Consider the following 20,505-nt stretch of genomic DNA (forward strand, 5'->3'; position numbering starts at 1 on the left):
ACCATCACTCCCCGCCTCCTGCTTGGAAGGGCGAGCGGCCGGGGCGGCGGGAAGGAGCGCCCGTGGGGAAGCTCTTCCTGCCGGGCAGCTGCGGTCTCGCCCACCCCACAGGAGCCGAGGTCCCGCTCCGGGGGCGGGGAGCGGCGGAGAGATGTATGCGTGTGCGGGGCGGGGGAGGGGTTAGTGGGCATTAGCGCTTCCACAGGGGGTGGGGTGGTCGCGTCGGAGGGCGGCGGGGGTGTCTACGGCCGCCAGGGACACTCGGGGACCGCGCGGTCTGCGGGCGGCGGCGAGGGAAGGGGAGCGGCGCGGCGAGGGGCGGCTCGGCTGGGTAGCGCTGCTGCTGCTGCCGCCGCGGTGGATGTTTCCATGTTGTTCGGTGCATGATTTAGAGGAGAGGAGGAGTTGGCAGCGGCGGGTGTCAACGGCAGGGAGCGGGGATCCGCGCCGCCAGCGGCCCTGCCTTTCTTCTTGCCTCTCTCTGGCATCAAGGCTGCTGTGCCTACGCGCCTGCCCTGCGGCGGCCCCCGGGCTCTCGGAGAGCGCCTGTGCCCCCCGGGGCCGGAGCGGCGGCGGGGTGCGTTTGTGCGAGTGTGCGTGCGGGTTTAGGGGGGGTGGGGGTTGTGTCTGAACCAGTTAGGAAGAATGACTCTGGAGTCCATCATGGCGTGCTGCCTGAGCGAGGAAGCCAAGGAAGCCCGGCGGATCAACGACGAGATCGAGCGGCAGCTGCGTCGGGACAAGCGGGACGCCCGCCGCGAGCTGAAGCTGCTGCTGCTGGGTGAGTGCGGGGCTTCCTCCTCCCGGTGCGGGCCACTCGCCTCCGGCCGCCGCCGGCGCGCACGCCCCAGGTGCCGCCGGGCTGCAGCCCGGGCATCGCCGCCGGCGCGGTCCGTGCCCGGCCGCAGGCACCCGGCGGCGGGGACGAGGCGGCAGCGACGATGCCTGCGGTGCCTCTGGGCGCTCGTCGCCCCCGCCGCGGGGAGCCGCAGGCCGAGCCCCCGCCGTGGGGAACGGGGCGTGTGTGCCCGCCCGGCGGGCATCGTCGGCGGGTGGGTTCGGTGTGGAACGGGAAGCGGCCTTTCAAAATGGAGAAGGAACTAAAGGCGGGTGAGTGAGGGGGCTGCGGGACGAGTGGCAAATGTCGATGTGTGGGAGAGCGATGGTAGCGAAGCGGATTAAAGGAGTAGCTGTGCAGGTCGATGGTAGCGGGTGTGATATCTGCATTGTTCCGTGAGCTTCGGGAAGGTTGGTTGCTCACCGGTTGCATTTTAATTGTGATTTTTATTTATTGAGGTAAATTGGGATAAGGGGCTTGTGCTCAGCTTGCGCACCGGTTTCTGTAAAGGAAAGGGAGCCGTAAAGGCCCAGATACACATGCCAAGCTGAGGGGTAACCTGAAGTGTGCAGGATGATTACAGGATCTTTAATACCGTTGGAATCCACCCACTGGTCAGGACACAAATTCAGCTGTATAATTTCTCTTAAATTAAAGCAGAGGTTGCTATTTTAGAGTTGCAAGTACACAGAGGCGGCATTTATCTAATAGAAATTTGACTTATGTTAAAATAAGCCTTTCGAATTAAAATATGCCTGCCTGTGTCCAGTGTGATGCACTGTATCGCGTAGCTCCCTGGAATTAGCTCCTACCTGGGCTCACAGGCCTTAAAGTATTTTTGCACGACTGTCTGGAGTGTGGATGAATGAGTATGTTCCAAATGGATGTGGGATGTTTACAGGGAAGATTTTTCCTTGGGCCATGTGTGTGGAAGTAGTGATTTATATGGAGGAAGTAAACTGCCTTTTCAATGAGGTAAGGCAAGTTGAAAGGAAAAGTTTGAATACATTCTAGTGCTTCCATATGAATGTGCTACTTCCTGAAGGTTATCTTCTGCATTTAGAGAAGGTTGGAATCTCTAACTGGTGTGGGAGAGAAGTAGTGGACATGGATGCAGCACTCACAGTAATGATGTTCTGTTGGATTTCGGCCTGTTTTTGGTCTTTGGCAGTGCATGGTGTGACTTCTAGGATTCACAAAAAAAGATAAAATGTATTGTCCTTGCTTCATATTATGGATGTCTAAGTATGATTAATAATAGACACTTGTTTCAAAAGAGACAGTACATACATTTGACCTGTTACTCAGGTCCAGATATTTTCTGTGTATTCTTGATTTCTCTTACAGTAGTGCTAGAGGCTTCTCCTGGATTTTCAGATATGTTTGAAATTCACTGAATGAGACCGATATATATTACCTGGAGAAGAAATTCAGTGATTCAGTTCTGCAGTTAGAAACGCAGAACTTGAGCTGCTTCACAAGGTCCTTCCAACCAGTTATATAAAGGACTGGGATAGATGTTGGTACACCGGAGTCCAGTTACGGCATCGCTTTAGACCAGATAATGTGTGGTGATTTGCAGAAGAACGGGGAGAAGCCAACACATAGAAGGAATTAGGGAAAGCACTGTTAAATTCCCATATAAAAGATTCCTGCGTTCATCATCAGTGCCAGCTAAGAGTTCCAATAGACTTGTGAAAGTGGAGGCATGGTGTACTCTAGAGGTCTAGAGGGCTGAACTTTGGCTGCATGTACTTAACAGCACATCCGTATGCCTGGGTAATAAAACCAGTACAGAAATTGTTACCGTGCGTGCATTTTTTATCTTTTGTTTTGTCATCCACTGTCATGTTTTACTGAAAATGTATGTGCACATTTGGATTAACACTTAATGTTCTTGTCTTGTGAAATGCAGCATGTAGTAAATGACCCTTGGTGTCTTGGTATTGCATCGACTCAGGTTTCAATTTCTAAAACAATTTTAGGGAAGCTTCTTTCATAAGTGGGTTTATCTCAAGTACCTTAGAGCACTTTTTTTTTTAGTCACTTTCATTGTTTCCCCAGCATAAGCAATTGCTCAGTTACTAAATTTGTTGTTTGTACGAGTCATTCACATGGCTGTGAGACAGATGAAACCTTTTTCAAATGAAAATATATTCATTAAAAATGGTGAGGCTGTTATCATGAAAACCATCTGAACATGCTTAAAATTATCTGATTTTTTTCACTGAATAGATGTTTACTGTCCCATTTTATCTCTTTCCCCTTCGTTTTTAGGGGGAAAATCACTAGTGCTGCCTAATTTTATGTAAACATAAGCAAACTTATTTGGGTTTTCTTTTTCTTTTCTTTTCTGGAAGTGCCAATTTCTCAGTCCCACTCCCTTAAGTATTATTGGGTATGGAAAACCCAGTAGCATGTTAAGGGTTTTACATGTAGGACTAAGGAATATCCTTTGACTTGTAAGGAGAATACTAGTGCGGTTTAAGCTGATCCTTGTTAAGTGGCTGTGCATGTTTTTCAGACTAGTTGCAAGTGCCAAGTGAAAGGTATTATCAACCTTTCTAGGGACAAACAACTGTATCTGTGCTAAGTTGTTTTATTATTACACTTGCTTAAAAATTAGATGTACACACATGAAAATGCACATATGTAAACATAAAGAAAAAATTAATCTTTTTTGGTTCAGAGGAAAAGGTTTTTTTCCTCCTTAACTTGCGAAAGGCAGCACAAAAGGTAAGTTCCTCCTAATGGTTACTGTGTCACACACCCATGCACACAGACACACACATACACTGCTTGATAGACTCTTCTAACATGCTCATAATATCTTTTTACTTTCCATGAAATCAAAGAGTTCAAAATCCAAAGTAATTTCTGTAAAACTTTTCGTGTGTGCTAAGATTATTTGTAGGTATTAGTTTAAAAATAAACACTCTTTGATTGAACATTAAAATACCACTTTTAGGTGCTTTTTTGTACATTTTTTTTTTTAAACATATTAGAACAGGACAAAGTATATTTTTACAATTGTAGTTGTGGAAAGTCAGAATCCATAAATATGCATCGAAGCTTATTACATTGTAGTAGTTTCAGCTAGCGAAACTTGGCTGTAGTGTTTCTAGACACTTTGGAACAAATACAGTCTTCCACCGAATTTGGTTTTAATATGTATTTTTCAAACTCTTCTGGATGTCATTACTGCTGAACACTTCGTAAAACCCTGTGATTCTTCTTCAGAGTTTACAGTTGTTAATATCCATGCATTGTTTGCTGTTAGCTGTAAAAACACATTGTTTTTATAATTAGTGGAGAAAATGAAGAGGTGTTCTTTTATATTTGCCTCTGCCAATGTGTTCCGCATGCTTTTATTTTAAGCACATATGCACATATTTATTTTTAAGCTCTTAAGTAGTAAGAGCCATATACTTACTAAATAATTTTTTTGTCTTAATTCTGTATATAATTTTTTTCCTGCCATCCATGTAAATTTTCCAGGGGCTCAGAAAGCAGCATTTGGGTCTGCATGGCAGGTTTGTAGCCATAAACCATCACTCCTGGACATAGTCTGCCTGTAGACTCTATACATTAATATTGTACACAGTTTTCTTGCTGGGGTATGCCTTGAGTATCTAAGAAAATAATCTGCAAATGTTGTGCTAGCTATGCCTGTGTGTCTGTAAACCCTGGCTGGATTAGGTACTGGAGATCTGTGACAGTGCTATTTTTTTGCAGCATATTGGTTGGTATTGTGTCACCTGCAAAGCTTGGTTTTTAACAGTTAGGTGCTTCTTATGTTGTAGATAGCGAATTTGTCAGTGAAGAGACTTGACTTGATACAAATGTCCTTCTATTCTCCCAGCTGTAGCACAGAAAGTGGATGGACGATAAGCCATTTGAAGGCTGACCTGAAACAGAGACTGGACAGAGCTAGAGTATAAAGTCGGCATTTATTGAAAGGCCTCCAGGCCTTTTGTCCAATTGTCCAATTACAGCTTCAGGTTGTGAGGTCCCATCCTTCTTGTTCCTCCCTTCAGTCCACCGTTGTTTATGCTTTCGGGCCTGAAAGGTGTCCTCTGTTGTCCGCAGAAAAAGGATTTGTTTTGTCTACCTCCTCTGTGAAGAGAGCTTACTGCCACTTAATATGAGGCTCAGAACTACATCCCTAGGCTCCAGAGACTCTGCAAATATGAAAACTAAAGCTTAAGGCATCAGCATGAACAGCAACCTTATGCCAAAAGATGCTTTTGAACATAAGGTGAATATATTTATTATTTCTTAACCCATGTCAGCAGAATTAGATGTTGAACATGCAGAACTTGTTGTGTTCACAGAGAGGCATACTTTGTGTAGATACATTGTAGGGGAAATGGGTCTGTTAAGCCAACAACGGCAGACTTTTGTTTCATATAATTTCTTCAGCTGGAGAAACAAGCTTCCTTATTTTTCTTGTAAGTTGTATATTTATCATTCTGCTCACACTGAACTCTTTCAGATAACTTTAGGTAATAGACACAGTACATCTTTATTACTGTAAAATGAACAAATAATTAACTTATCTCTTCTTACGTATTGTAGCTAGATAGGTAAATGTTTAGCAGAAGGTGTTTTTGAGGAAATGTACTTTCATTCTGGATACTAACACCTTGATGTATTCTCATATACACAGATATGTCCATATATAAGAACATCTTTTTTGTGGGTTAGGAAAACACAAATCATCATTTGGATATCAGTGTGGTAATGTGAAGAATATATATTTAGAAAATTTAGGAACATTTATTTTTAGTGCACCACAAAAGGATACTTTGTGTGTGGCCTTTAAAAAGGGTTTGTTCTTCTGTTTTTACTACTCGAGAAGTGATCTACACCCACCAAAGTTAATAGGAACTAGCAGAGGGTCTGAACAGTTAAAGAATTCAGACTAATTTAGCTTTCTTTACGTGTCAAAGAGCCAAATGGCCCCTAATTTGTATGTTACACTGACAGTGTTGATTAAATGTAGGATGAAAACATACATGCTGAGCAGAGAAATCTTTGGAGAATGGGCATTTGAGTGTGTGCTGCAAAATGAGGAAATAATAATTCTGCTACTTTAGTTGCTTCGTATTAATTTTGTTGTTGTATGGTGGTAACATCAGTTTCATTGAGGGAAGCACTGCCTTGCAAACTGCCAAACTAATCACAGAGAGGTGTGAAATAAAGTAAGGTAGATGTCCGATTAATGGTGATTAGCTTCGTTGCAGCAATAGAATGCTCTAAGCGCAGTATTTTTATCTGTCAGCTTCCTTAAGCTGAATGGTAGAAGACTAAGAAAATCTGTTCTTGTACACAAATGCAACTGTGTATGAACATCTGTTGCTGATGAAATTACGAAGTTTTTCAGTATTCACCTTTTATTTACTGTAATCACGAAACCTGGCAGGATCAAAGAGCAGGAAAGCAAGGGAAAACAAAGGAAGAATTAGCGTATAGAAAACACTAGGAAACCAAACACATGGTGTTGGCCGAAAAGAAAGAAGCATGACACAGGTTTTAAAAATTATTATCTGTGCAAAGAAGTTAGATGTGTTAAAACTGGATGAGAGAAGTCCAAGGGATACTAAAGTTTTAGAAGTTAAAAGTTTTGTAAGTTACTGGGGGAGTTCCAGGAATAGCACAAATGTTTTTTCAGGCTAAACTAAGGTTTCAGTCTGAAGTGTTCTGAAAGCACATTGTTCCCTCGGTAAGTAGTGCTGATACTGAGACTAAACTGAAGCATAATTGTCTACAGTTTTTGGTCCTTCGTAAATTTTCAAAGGACAAATGGCATGGAATAGTTAAACTACCTAATTTGTACACTATTTACTGTTGATCAGTAATGCAGAGTTTTATCCCAGAACCCTGAGGCAGATGCAGTTGCCAACAGAAAAGTACTGTTACTCATTTCATTCTGCTGTTTGAGAAGGTGGAGTGGCTATTCCAGAAAAAAAAAATAAACCCCACCAAGTAAGATTCCTCCTTTGTCAGTCCATTAAGGCAGAATCATCTGACAAGCTACTGTATTGAACTGTATGATTTAGGTGAGCCCCACTGTGTTGGTTCAGCTCATCTTTCTGTGGAGAGTAGGTGGTGTGCAATAAGTGTTTTGCTTGAATAAGCAACGGAGCATTAGAAAGTTTATGAAAGCGGAAGCAACTAGTGATTCAGTAAATTGAAAACTTAAAGGCTATGTCACTATTGCCTCGGTACAGCTGAGCTGTGTATTGACAGCTTCATCTGGGAGCTTTGCTATTTGTAATTTAGATTGACCTGAGTGTGGAAGAAGCATCTGTTACAAATGAATGAGACTAGGTCGTTTAGACTAGTACCAGAGTCTGAGTCTGTTTGCCTCAGAGTATGTAGTTAAGGTTTCTACCCAAGGCCCTGTTCTCAGTGATTATCTGTGTCTTTTGGTTTGTATCTAGGAGAATGCCATTGTGGTCCTTGTTGAAGTGCTTCGGTACTCAGTCCCGGCTGTCGAAAGTCTGTTGAAGGAGGATTTGTTTTTCCCAAAGGAAATCATGGGAAGGGCAGTTAAATTTTAAAATATGTTGTATTTCTCCCCTCTACCCCCAATCTTCTTTTCTCTAAAGAGCTGAGTGCAGTTGGATCCTTTAAGTCTTCTGGAGTTAAGTTAAAAATACAGCTCAAATCTTGGTAAGTATCACCAAATACGGATCAGAATAGTCTTTGCCTAGATAGGGTTAGCCACCTTTAAGCTAAATCCAATGTAAGAGCACAGGTTTCTGTTCTGTAGGAACATGGTGTATCTGGATGTGGAAAAAAAGCTTGTTAGAGATTATTTGAGTAAACAGGAATCAAGGTAGAAATTACTTATTTAGTTACTACATAGCCATGAAATCAATCTAAAGAGATCTTATTCTTGTTCATATTTTAATAGGCTAAGGTATAATAGAGTGAACGTGTTTTAGGTACACTTTGAAATTATCCATTAGGAAAAAATGTTTTAATTATAGTAGTATTCTTAAGACACAGAGTATGCATTGCTATCTAGTTTTGCTAGATTTAGCTAGATTTAGCATTTGCTAAATGCTCACTAGACACTTGCATATTCTTTTTGGTCCTTGGCTACTTCAGTGCTCTCCTGATAATCTTTGAATCCTTATACTGAATGAGAATATCTGTGAGTTAAGGAAACTTGCTTTATTTCCTTGTTCTACAAAACCATCACAGTCGAGTTTTTAACTCCTTAGTCTTCAATGTTAATGTTCATTTTCTTGCTTATATTAGGGAATGTTGAAAAAGAATGCTGAAAGGTATTCCAGCCGACATTTCTGGGTGAACGGTGTCATGCAGAAAGTCAAACAGAAGGCTTCTGAAGCAGCTGCTAGCTCAGAACACCAGAAAAATGCAAAACACATAGAAGTTGGAAAAGATGCCATCATTCTTTATGCTTTTGGGAACTGATCAGGCTTGGGAAACTAATGATCAAGTATGGAACTTATATTTTGTTCTGATAATGGATTTGCAAAGCATTGTAAGTGCCTCTTAGTCTCATAGACCAGAGCAGCAAAACCAGTTGAAATTAAAGACTGAAAAATAAAGGCATAATTCATGTATCTTGAATACATTCTTACACAGCCATCCAGGTACTTGAAGGATCTGATGCTTGTGTTTTTGGAGTGTGCTGACTAGATTGTGTTAAAATAAATACTTATGTTGACAGTTTAAACCTTTCAAAGAAGGTTTGCAAAAAGGAACTATAAATAACAAACCCGGAGTACTCCTTTGTAAAATTTGTTTTAGCTCAGTTAGTCTTTTAGGAGGGAAAATAATGATTCTTACAATACTACTCCCTTGTGTTTCTGTTTAATTGTTTGTTTTTAAAAAGAAAATAATAGTAGCCTGGAAACAGAGATGCTGTGTAGTTGTGCTAGGGACAAAAAGCCAAAGAATAAAGGACATATTCCTACACCTATATTTGAATAACTCTGGTATTCTCTTTTTCTTGTTTTTATTTCTTGTTTGTGTGTTAATAGAACCTGAATTCTGGAAGTGTTTTCATACACAGCAACAATGTTCATGCCACTTGAATCTCTCTTGTCCTGAAACTGCCTGTTTTTTTGAGGGGTGGTTATGATGTATGCACCTGATCATCTTCAACAGTGATGGGAATAGTAGTTAATCCCAGAGTGCAGGCCACCAAACAGCTCTCTTGGCCGATTTGGCTCATTATTAAAAGAGAGATTTAGAGATCAAAATCTGTTTGGCTCATTACCATTTCCCCAACCCATTAAGTCCTCTTCTAAGTGACTTTTGTGAGGGATTTGATCTGGGAAGTTACAGGTATTGCATGTTACGGCAAAAGGATTTAGTGTAAAATCACAGTAAACTGGAGAAACTTTTTTTAATCCCCCCAGGTAGGGGAAATATCTTTGGCAGTGTTAGAACTCAAGACAAAACTCAGACTATAATTTAGTCTTCAGATCATGGAACAGATCTTCTTTAAACATTTGTTGAAACATACAGAAGATGTGGGGGTGTTCATTATAGAGTCAGCCAACAAGGCTTCACAGGGGACTGACTGCCTGACTGATCTTGTGGCCTTCTGTGATGGAGTAACTGTATCAGTGGACAAAAGAAGAGGTAGATATGTCATCTGTCTAGGCTTCTATAAGGCCTTTGGTATGGTGTCCCCTCCCAACATTCTTACTATTAAATTGGAGTGAAGGAAGTTGGATGGATAGACTCTTTGATGAATAAAGAACTGATATGGTGGTTGCATCCAAGGAGTTACGGTCAGTGGTTTAATGGCCAAGTGGAAACAGTAATGAGTGGTGTCCCTCAAGGAATCATATTGTTTAATACCTTCATTGTGACATAAACAGTGGGAAGTTGCACCCCCAGCAGATTTCCAGGTGACACCAATCTGAGAGGTACAGTTAGTACCTTTGATGGGTGGTAAGTGGGCCTGTTGCAACCTCAACAAGGTTCAGCAGGGCCAAGTCCAGGGTCCTGGGTGTGTTGCCTGTGGAGTGGGACAACGCTTGACTTGAGTACAATGCAGGGGATGAATGGATTGAGAGTAGCCCTGTGCAGGAAGACTTAGGGGTACTAGTGAATGAAAAATTGGACGTGAGACAACAGTATGCACTTGGAACCAGGAAAGCCAGGCCTACACTGGAAGTCTGGCTGGGGAGTCAAGGGAGGTGATTCTTGTTGGTCCTCAGCACAAGAAGGACGTGGACCTTTTAGACTGAAAAGAGCTCAGAAAAGAGCCACAAAAATCATCAGAGGGATGAAGCAGCTCTCCTGTGAAGAGAGTCTGAGAAAGTGTGAGTTTTTCAGACAGGAGAAAAGAAGATACCAGAGAGACCTTGAAGCTGCCTTTCAGTATACCAGGAGTGTATATAAGAGAGCTGTAGGAAGACTTTTTACCTGGGTCTGTCAGTCAGAGGACAGGGAGCAATGGTTTTGAACTGAAAGTGAGTAGATTGAGATTGGATTTATGAAAGAAATCTTTTACAGGGAGGCAGGTGAGACACTGGAATGGGCTGCTCAGAGAAGCTGTGGATGCCCTATCCTTGGAAGTGTACAAGGCCAGACTGGAGGGGTCTTTGAGCAACCTGGTGTGATAGGTGGTATAGATGATTTTTGAAGGTACCGTCCAACCCAAACTGTTCTGTCATGCTATGACTGGACTGCTGTGGTAATAAGTGATTTCCTGAAGTTAAAGCTGTTGTACATCTTCGTTGGGGGTTAGATTTGTTCCTTCTTTCTCTCAAGAATTTTTTCCCCATAAGTTACCAAGAAGACCAAGTGTTAAATACTTGAGAGTACTTAACCGAACCAAAGAAATAGACAAAGTTGGAAGGGGGAGATAATGCTAGTAACACTCCTCTTGCTACCGTGTGACCCTGCACCCCCTGCACTGCCAGAACATCCTGCCCCTGCCTGCCAGAACACCCTGCCATCCCAGCTACCAGCCCGGAACTTTTCCACTGTTTCAGCTTAGCGCTCTAAAAATCCTACAAAGACACCGAAACCAAACTACCCTGGGTTTTGTAAAACAAAACCCTCAAAGTTCTTGGTACTGTTTTCGTTTGTTATTAATGCTGTAGTTGTTTAGTGAGAGTTTTTTTATGTTTGTTTGCTTTGTAGTACATACTAGTAAAGAACTGCTATTCCTATTTCCCAAACCTTTGCCTAAGAGCCTCTGATTGTAAATTTATGATTTAAAAAAAAAAAAAAAAAAAGTGAAGGGGGCGTTTACACTCTCCATTCCAAAAAAACCTCCAGTTGTGTTTTTTTTATTACCTAGCAGATACCTGTCTTCCCAAACCAAGACAGATTTTGGCGCCCAAGTGTGGGGCTTGAGGGCACTGAGAAAAGAAAAGGGAAGAGAAATAGCGGTTCTTAACTAACCTAGTACTTTCTTTTGTGTGGGTTGGATATAAAAACCTCATTAGGCAGTATCATGTGGTCTAACTTACCCTGGTTTGGATGGCATGTGGTTGTGGCTGTATTCCTTCCATTTGCAGGCCCTTATCTAAACATGGGCCCTAGAACTAAGGCTACTGTAACTGTCATCCAGTTTCTTTTACGGCTTAATAAAGTGAAGAACTCATGGATTTTTAATTTCCTCTGGAAGGCAGGCACATGGATTCAAAGCTGTCATAGACTAACTGTGTGTTTTTTGAGTTACTTTAACAATGGTACCTACTGTGAGGAAATGACACTGGGGGAGTTTTTTTCCCCAACCCTTTACCCACCTCTTTGGGTCTGCCCCACCAGTTTTTGAAGGGTTTAAATCCTCTCTGAATGCTAATGATATCATGTAATGGCTGGTGCTGCTAATCGGCGTATTCTATTTAGCATTCAGAGATAAGGGAAGATTGACCTAGATAACCACCCTGATACCTACCCCACAGAATAGAGGTGATACCCCAGAGCCTAACTCTGCCCCACAGCCTGCCTCAGAAAGGACCCACCCGGATTGGGTTGAGGTTCTGGTAAAAGAGATGCATGAGATGGGCCAGATGCTGAGGGAGTACATTTCCCCAGCTCATGCAAAACCCTCCCCCTGCCCCGAGAAGGCAGAGATTGATGGTGCAGCAGTGGAACCCACAGACGTTACAACTGTCCAGGTTCCATCTGAACCACAAAGGCAGCCACCGCCAGCAGCAGTCACCCCTGTGAAAACAAGCAAGTCTAAAGTGAAATCGTCAAATCCTGGTATTAAAAAGTAAAAAACAAAGGCCCTCACAATCCGCAGAAGAGCCACAAGTTGAGATCATCACTGAGTTCCTGTCATATGAAAGTCTACGTAATCTGCAAAAAGATATTGTACGACGAGGACGTGAGGCTTATAGAGTTGTACAGGCGTACAACTGGATAGTGCTGAAGCAAAGAATTTAAGACCCTTGACCCAAGACTCAGGTATAAATCAAGTATTTGTAAGAAAGCAAAGGCCCCTTTCTCTTTGGGAACGACTTCTAATGAGTGTAAAAGAGAAGTTTGTCCACAAAGACAAAATGCAAGAGCACAACAATAGAATGCAATGGAGGACCCTTGCAGAAGGAATCCAACAGTTAAAAGAAGTGGCAGTATTGGAAGTACTTTTTGGGAGGACCAGACAGCATGATAATGACCCCAACAAGGTTAGATGCACAGGGCACATGTTGTGGAATCTGGCAACTCATGGACCATCTCAATACGACACATTCATCGCAACAATTAATGCCGAAAATATCCAAAAGACAGTGGGTTCTGTTGCCAACAAGCTCAGAAATTATGAAAGTATGATCAGTAGCCCAATGCAGGCTCCTGTCTTTGCAGTAGTGAAAAAACTCAAAAAAAAAGATGAAAGAAATGAGAGAGGAAATGAGAAAAAACAGTTCCCATGTAGCACCAGTGCGAGTCACAAGGCCCAGAATCAGAGCCCAACATCCCCCAGCGAGAAAGAGAAGGTACACCCCTTGAGCTGACCTGTAGTTTTATCTGCGTGACCATGGAAAGGACATGAGAGTGTGGCATAGGAAACCCACTTCTGTCCTGGCAGCACGGGTACGTGAGCTCAAAAAGAAAAACACTAACAGAAGAAGTTCCACTAGAATGAAAGTAGCCTCAGCCTCCCTTGAGCAAGCTGCCAAGTATTGCAGAAGTGAGAATACTGTGTCAAATTCCCTTGAAAAAACCTCTACCATGTATGTCCAAGAAGGGAATAATAACCAGTGCTAGAGGAGCCCTGCCTCTAGCCAAGAAGAGGCACGGGAAAATCGGTTTTTTTGGACTGTGTAGATTCAATGGCCTGGCACATCAGAGCCACAAAAATATGAAGCTTTAGTAAATACTGAGTCGCAGTGTACTCTAATGCCATCGAGACATGTGGAGACAGAACCAATTTTCATTGCCAAGGTAATGGAGAGATCACAAGAATTGACTCTAGTTGAAGCCGAAGTGAGCCTGACCGGGAAGGAGTAGCAGAAACTTCCAATTATGACCAGCCCAGAGACTCCGTGTATTCTGGACATAGACTTCCTCAAGAATAGCTATTATAAAGACCCTTAGAGACTCAAATAGGCTTTTAGAATAGCTGCCGTAGAAACAGCGAACATTAAGCAGTTAAACACCTTGCCGGGACTATCAGAGAACTCATCTGCAGTGAGACTCCTGAAAGTAGAAGAACAACAAGTACCTGTGGCCACCTCGACAGTGCACCGTCGGCAGTATCAGACAAATCAAAATGCCGTGATCCCCATCCACAAGATGATCCATGAGCTGGAGAACCAAAAGGTAGTCATTAAAACCAACTCACACTTCAACAGCCCCATCTGGCCTGTGCACAAGTCTGATAGAGAATAAAGACTGACTGTAGACTATTGTGCATTGAATGAAGTGACTCCACCGCTGAGCGCTGCTGTGCCGGACATGCTGGAACTTCAGTACGAGCTGAAGTCCAAAGCAGCGAAGTGGTATGCCACTATTAACATCGCCAATGCATTTTTCTCCATTCCTCTAGCTGCAGAATGCAGGCCTCAGTTTGCTTTCACCTGGAGGGGCATGCAGTACACTTAGAACCAACTGCCCCAGAGGTGGAAACACAGCCCTACCATCTGCCATAGGCTAATCCAAGCTGCACTGGAGAAGGGTGAGGCTCCAAAACATCTACAGTACATCGATGACATCATTGTGTGAAAGAAGACTGCAACTGAAGTGTTCGAAAAAAGAAAAAAAAATCATCCAGATTCTGCTGAAAGCCGAGTTTGCCATCAGGAAAAGCAAAGTCAAAGGACCTGCCAGAGAGATTCAGTTCCTAAGAATAAAGTAGCAAAATGGACAGCGGCAGATCCCCACTGAAATCATTAATAAGATCACAGCAATGTCTCCACCGACCAGCAGAAAAAAAGCCACAAGCTTTCCAAGGTGCCATAAATTTTTAGAAGATGCACATTCCTGAGTACAGTCAGATCGTGAGCCCTCTCTACCTGGTTACCCGCAAGAAAAACATTTTCCACTGGAGCCCTGAACAGCAACACGCCTTTGCCCAGATCAAGCAGAAGATTGCTCATGCAGTAGCCCTTGGCCCAGTCAGGACAAGACCACATATAAAGAATGTGCTTTACTCCGCAACCGAAAACAGCATTTTGTCCTGAAGCCTTCAGCAGAAAGTGCCTAGAGAAAACTGAAGCCGACCACTGAAATTCTAAAGTCGAAGTTACAAAAAATCTGAAGCCAACTACACTCCCACAGAGAAGAAGATCTTAGCCACCTATGAAGAAGTTCAAGCCGCCTAGGAAGTGATTAGCACAGAAGCACAACTCCTCTTAGCACCCCAACTACCAGTGCTGAGGTGGATGTTTAAAAAAAAAGCTCCCTCCACCCACCATGCCACCGATGCCACATGGAGCAAATGGACTGCCCTCATCACACAGCGTGCCCATGTTAAAAGCCCAAATCGCCCTGGAATTTTAGAAATAATTACAAACTGACTGAAAGGAAAAAACTTTAGTCTCACAGACAAAGAGGAGCAGGAACAAGTGACACGGGCTAAAGAAGCTCCTCCGTACAACCAACTGCCAACAGAAAAAACGCACTATGCTCTTTTCACTGACGGTTCCTGTCGCATCGTGAAAATGAACCGTAAGTGGAAAGCAGCCGTATAGAGCCCCACACGACAAGTTGCAGAAGCCACTGAAGGTGAAGGAAGATCAAGTCAACTTGCTAAACTCAAAGCTGTTCAATTAGCCCTTGACATTGCTGAAAGAAAGAAGTGGCCAAAGCTCTACCTCTACACTGATTCGTAGATGGTAGCCAATACTCTGTGGGGCTGGCTAGAAAAGTAGAAAAAAGCCAACTAGCAGCGTAAAAGAAAACCAATCTGGGCTGCTGATGAATGGAAGGACATTGCCACTCGTGTAGAGAAGCTGCCTGTGAAAGTCTGCCATGTAGATGCCCATGTTCCCAAGAGTCAGGCTAATGAAAAACACCAAAACAACAAGCAAGTAGATCAAGCTGCCTAGATAAAAGTGTCAAAGACAGATTTAAATTGACAACACAAGGGAGAGTTGTTCCTAGCTCGATGGGCCCATGATGCCTCAGGTCATCAAAGCAGAGATGCCACCCATAAGTAAGCCCGAGACCAAAGAGTAAATTTAACCATAGACAGTATTTCTCAAGTTATCCATGACTGTGAGGCGTGCTACAATCAAGCAAGCCAAGCGAGTGAAGCCCTTATGGTACGGTGAGCGATGGTCCAAATATAAATATAAAGAAGCCTAGCAGATTGACTACGTCACCCTCCCCCAAACCCGCCAGGGCAAGCGCTATGTGCTAACCATCGTAAAAGCCACCACTAGATAGTTAAAGACCTACCCTGTCCCTCATGCTACTGCCCAGAACACCATCCTAAGCCTGAAAAAACAAGTCCTGTAAAGACATAGCACCCCTAAGAAAATCAAGTCAGACAATGGAACCCATTTCAAGAATAGTCTTATAAGCACCTGAGCTAGAGAACATGGCATTGAGTGGGTGTACCATATTCCTTATCATGCACCAGCGGCCAAAAAAGTTAAACAGTGCAATAGCCTGCTTAAAACTACCTTGAAGGCACTGAGTAAAAGAACCTTCAAAAATTGAGATATTAATTTTAGCAAAGGCCACCTGGTTGGTGAACACTCAAGGTTCCACCAACCGAGCAAGTCCTGCCCAATCTGGGCCCTTACAAACGACAAAAAAAAATAAAGTTCCAGTAGTACACATGAAAAGTATGCTAAAAAACCTGTTTAGATTAATCCTGCCACCAGCAAAAGCAATCCCATCCGTGGGGTTGTCTTCGCTCAGAAACCAGGTTGCACCTGGTGGGTGATGCAAAAAGATAGAGAAACCCGATGCATACCTCAAAGAAACCTTGTTTTAAAGTGAACTACCCATGACAATGTGGCTGTATCCATATTTGCATGTGTGTGTGTATATATATATATATATATATATGTATATATATATATGTGTGTATATATATATATATGTATATATATATATATTTTTTTTTTTTACAATTTAAGCTCAATGTAATATGTTAGTATGAGAAAAAAATTCGGGGTGGATAATGTTAGGGGTTAGGTTTGTTCCTTCTTTCTCTAAAGAATTTTTTCCCCATAAGTTACCAAGAAGACCAAGTGTTAAATACTTGAGAGTACTTAACTGAAAGAAAAAAATAGACAAAGTTGGAAGGGGGAGATAATGCAAGTAAAAGACAGAGCTTGAAGCAGCTGTGGGCTCTTCTTCTTCCGGCGTTGGGGGAGAGAAAAAACGTCTGTTGCTAGCTAGAAGAGTTTCACTGTGGCCAAAAAGATCCAGTCCTAAGAAATCTACTATCACCGGTTTGGCCTGAATCCTGAGTTTTCTCTGCCACCCGTGGGAGCTGAGCCGGCCCTGCCTCGCCTTTGCCTTCTTCATCGCTGCTCCGCTTGCTACAGTGTGACCCTGCACCCCCTGCGCTGCCTGGACATCCTGCCCCTGCCTGCCAGAACACCCTGCCATCCCAGCTACCAGCCCGGAACTTTTCCACTGTTTCAGCTTAGCGCTCTAAAAATCCTACAAAGACACCGAAACCAAACTACCCTGGGTTTTGTAAAACAAAACCCTCAAAGTTCTTGGTACTGTTTTCGTTTGTTATTAATGCTGTAGTTGTTTAGTGAGAGTTTTTTTATGTTTGTTTGCTTTGTAGTACATACTGGTAAAGAACTGCTATTCCTATTTCCCAAACCTTTGCCTAAGAGCCTCTGATCGTAAATTTATAATTTAAAAAAAAAAAAAAAAAAAAGTGAAGGGGGCGTTTACACTCTCCATTCCAAAAAAACCTCCAGTTGCGTTTTTTTTATTACCTAGCAGATACCTGTCTTTCCAAACCTGAACAATCTTCCTAACTTGATAGCTGTATGAAACAATGCTTTATACATATATTTTTTCCCCCTCTGAAAACAAAATGCACCTAAACATACTTCTGTTTTTCTTGGTAAGAAGAGAACATTGAGAAGAAAATAACATGGGAATTATTTTTTTGTACTATGTTCAGTTTCCTCTTGATCTCTGTTTAGCTCAGCCTTGAATTGGTAAATAAATTAAAGGAGGTAATAAACATTTACTCTGAGTGACGCAAAGATGGATTTCATTTAGGTGACTGTCTCTCCTGGTTTAGCAGCTTATTTCATAGAAAAGCAGAACAGACAAATTACGAGTAAATATGCTTTCATCTAAATGTAAAACTGGGTGTTTTCTACAAACAACAAAGATTAACTCGAATTACTGCATTTCATTAAATTGACTTGCAGCATGCTTCATAGAATCACAGAATGGTATGAGTGGGAAAGGATCTGGAAGTTCCAACCCCCTGCCATGGGCAGGGACCTTCCACTAGACCAGGACCAGGCTGCTCAGTGCCCCGTACAGCCTTGACCTTGAACACATCCAGGGATGGAGCATTCACAGCTTCTCTGAGCAACCTGTGCCAGTGCTCTGCCACCCCACAGTTAGCATCAGTAAAATGGCTTGTCTTACAATTCTTTAAGTTTGGATTTTAACACCACTGGTGTTCATAGAAATCCAGAAATATTCTCTGCCCAGAACAATTTTTGTTCTCGTGGGGTTTATTTACTTCATTGTATTCATCCTTTCCTCTTACCTGCAAGGCAAGATAATAGTGAATTCGGATTGACTTTGATTTTGTTCTGTGTTTGGCTCCAAAACATAATAATACACTCGAATTTTTTATTAGATTTAATTAGGATTAAGAACTAGACTCACAGTAATCTCTGAAGATTTTGGCCTTTGAACCAAAATTACATAAACAACGTGAGCAGAGTTTGCTAATAGCTTAATTGTGGCTGTATTTCCTACACCAAATGCAAACCTCTGATGCTGAACAGTGAAGTTAGTATGTATGCCTTTGAATTGATTTCTTGGAGAAATTTATGATGCAAACATTCTCTGGGAAATGACATTCTTGGATTTACTTATTTTGTAAATTTACAACCAGGTTAGTTTTATTAGTGCAGTTTTCATTTGGTTATTCTCAGAAAATACTTTGTCTGAATGTTTTGATTTACAGACCTTTTTGGTCTGCAGTTTCATGTAGTAAAGTGAGAAGGATAGATTTAAATATTTACATTGCATTTTTTGTCTGTGGAGTTTTCCCATTAAATAAAACCAGTGAAGCAGGAGGAGATTGTCTTTTTGTTGTCTAAAAAACAAAATATGGTGAGATTATTTTAACTGGTAATTATGCAAAAGTTATTATATATGACTATATAACTTGTCAGGCTTCTAGGATGTAGTCTTTCGTTAGAATAGCATGCAAAAAGGGGGAGAAAGTATCATGAAAATACTTTGTAATGCTTTTGCTTTATATTTTAGTTGTTTTCAAAGAGCGACAGTATTTTCTGAAATAACCCATAGCTGCAGAAACATGTGATCACCTTCTGTGTCTGTTTGTTTTCTCTTGTTTACATGGTACAAGCTACTTCTGCTTAGTGACATGGAATTTTCTAATACCTTTCCATTTCTTTGCAGCCTTGTTTTTAAATGTGCTCAGAGGATCAAAAATCTGGGGAAGCAGTAAAAATTGAGCCATAAGCAAGACAAATGTTTATTTATTGGTTGAGTATAACTGTCTTACTTAAAACAGTATTTCAATCTACCAAACTAGACTGTAGTTTAGGTATAGTGACAATAATTGTGTATGTCACTCTGCTCAATAACTTAGGCTTGTTTGTGGGTTTAGAAAGGTTTGTTTTCGTGGGTATTTATGATAGGGGTCTTTTGTGTGTGTGTGTCTTTTGAGAGGGTGGTATGTGTTCCTTTGAACCAAAATACATGGTTGCATGAAATGCCAGAGACCTGTCTGATAAGCTTTATATATTGTGGAATTTGTTTTCTGACATTAGATAAAAGTATAAGAAGTAAAATAACTGCATAACTGATTGTTTTAAGTTCATCATAATCATGAACATTGCATTTGTTATCAACTTTGAGGACAGAAAGAAACTATTCCAGTACCTTGGGGCTCAGTCTGGATGGTTCCATAGTTCTGTTTTGACTTTGTAGAGTGGATTTTATGATCCTTTAATTGTTTTTGTAGCTGGTTTTTGACTTCTTTTTAATTCAAGGTCAGTACTTAAGTTCAGATCGTGAGAATTGAAGTGATGTGTATATATTTTTTATTACAAGTATGTAAGTCCTGCTAGATGGAATACCACTGTTGAAGTGTGTTTAGGGAGTGTAACAGCCTACTGAGGTGTGACATTAAACTATTCATGTTTAGATGACTGCTGTAACTTCAATGGTTTTCTGAATAATTTCTTTTTAGAGTGGGTTAGTCATTGTTTGACAAGTTTATATTTAACAGTATTTGGATACACACACAGTATTTGCCTGTTTCTGTTTCACTGGTTATTCTAATATAGTTTTCAGAATCATATCATCATTGTTTACCAGTTCACAGCTTTTGCATCACGTACGACTACTACCAGTAATAATTTCATGTTTTTATTTTACCTCATGGGTGAAGATTTTTAAGGTTTTTTTAAGTCTTTGTATTGTTTGGATCCTGTCTGGAAGACAGTTGTCTGTTGAGGACTTTGCCTGTGTAGTGCCAGACAAACAGCTATTATTGAGTGCATGCTGTGTTGCTTTGTTGTATGATCAGTTGCTTGGCAGATGTCTAGGTCTTCAGAACCACAAACTTTGTACAGCAGACCATCTGAATACTGTAATGCCATCGGTCTTGGTATGCAATCTCTTTCCCTCACCTGTTTTTCACCCTTTGAGTTTTTTTGGGTGATAGTTCAAGAGTTTCAAGTCAGTATGCCTTACTAGCCAGTCCTTCTAAAACTTTTGGACCTCTGTCTGACATTCTGACTTGAGTAAATCCTCTGTGATGTTGGTCTTCAGTGGGCACTCTTTCATTGTCATTGCAAATGTGATCTGTGCTTCCTTAAAAGAAAAAAAAAATTACATGGGTGTTCTTCTGTGTTAATAAATATTAAGTAGACTACAGTAGCAGTTTCATGATGGGACCAGTGTGGCTTGTCATTAAATAAACAGTGTGGTCTTATGTGGAGCCCCAGAGGTCATCATTTGACTTTTTCCTCTTAAAGATGGTTGAAATTTCCCATGTTTTTGGCTTA

At 41.7% G+C, this 20,505-nt stretch overlaps 1 protein-coding gene across 1 annotated transcript in view; it reads left to right on the plus strand.

The window, feature by feature from the left end:
* The first annotated feature begins 217 nt into the window (after positions 1-217).
* The window catches only part of LOC136288515 (guanine nucleotide-binding protein G(q) subunit alpha), a 119,336-nt gene continuing 99,048 nt past the window's right edge, over positions 218-20,505 (plus strand). The window contains exon 1 of the mRNA XM_066181791.1: positions 218-781. Coding sequence (XP_066037888.1) covers positions 646-781 — 136 coding nt within the window. The 5' untranslated portion in view covers positions 218-645. The remainder of the gene's footprint in view (positions 782-20,505) is intronic.

This window comes from Chamaea fasciata, unplaced genomic scaffold (genome assembly GCF_029207755.1).
Source record: "Chamaea fasciata isolate MVZ Bird 193981 ecotype frontalis unplaced genomic scaffold, bChaFas1.0.hap1 SCAF_4, whole genome shotgun sequence".
Lineage (NCBI taxonomy): Eukaryota > Metazoa > Chordata > Aves > Passeriformes > Sylviidae > Chamaea > Chamaea fasciata.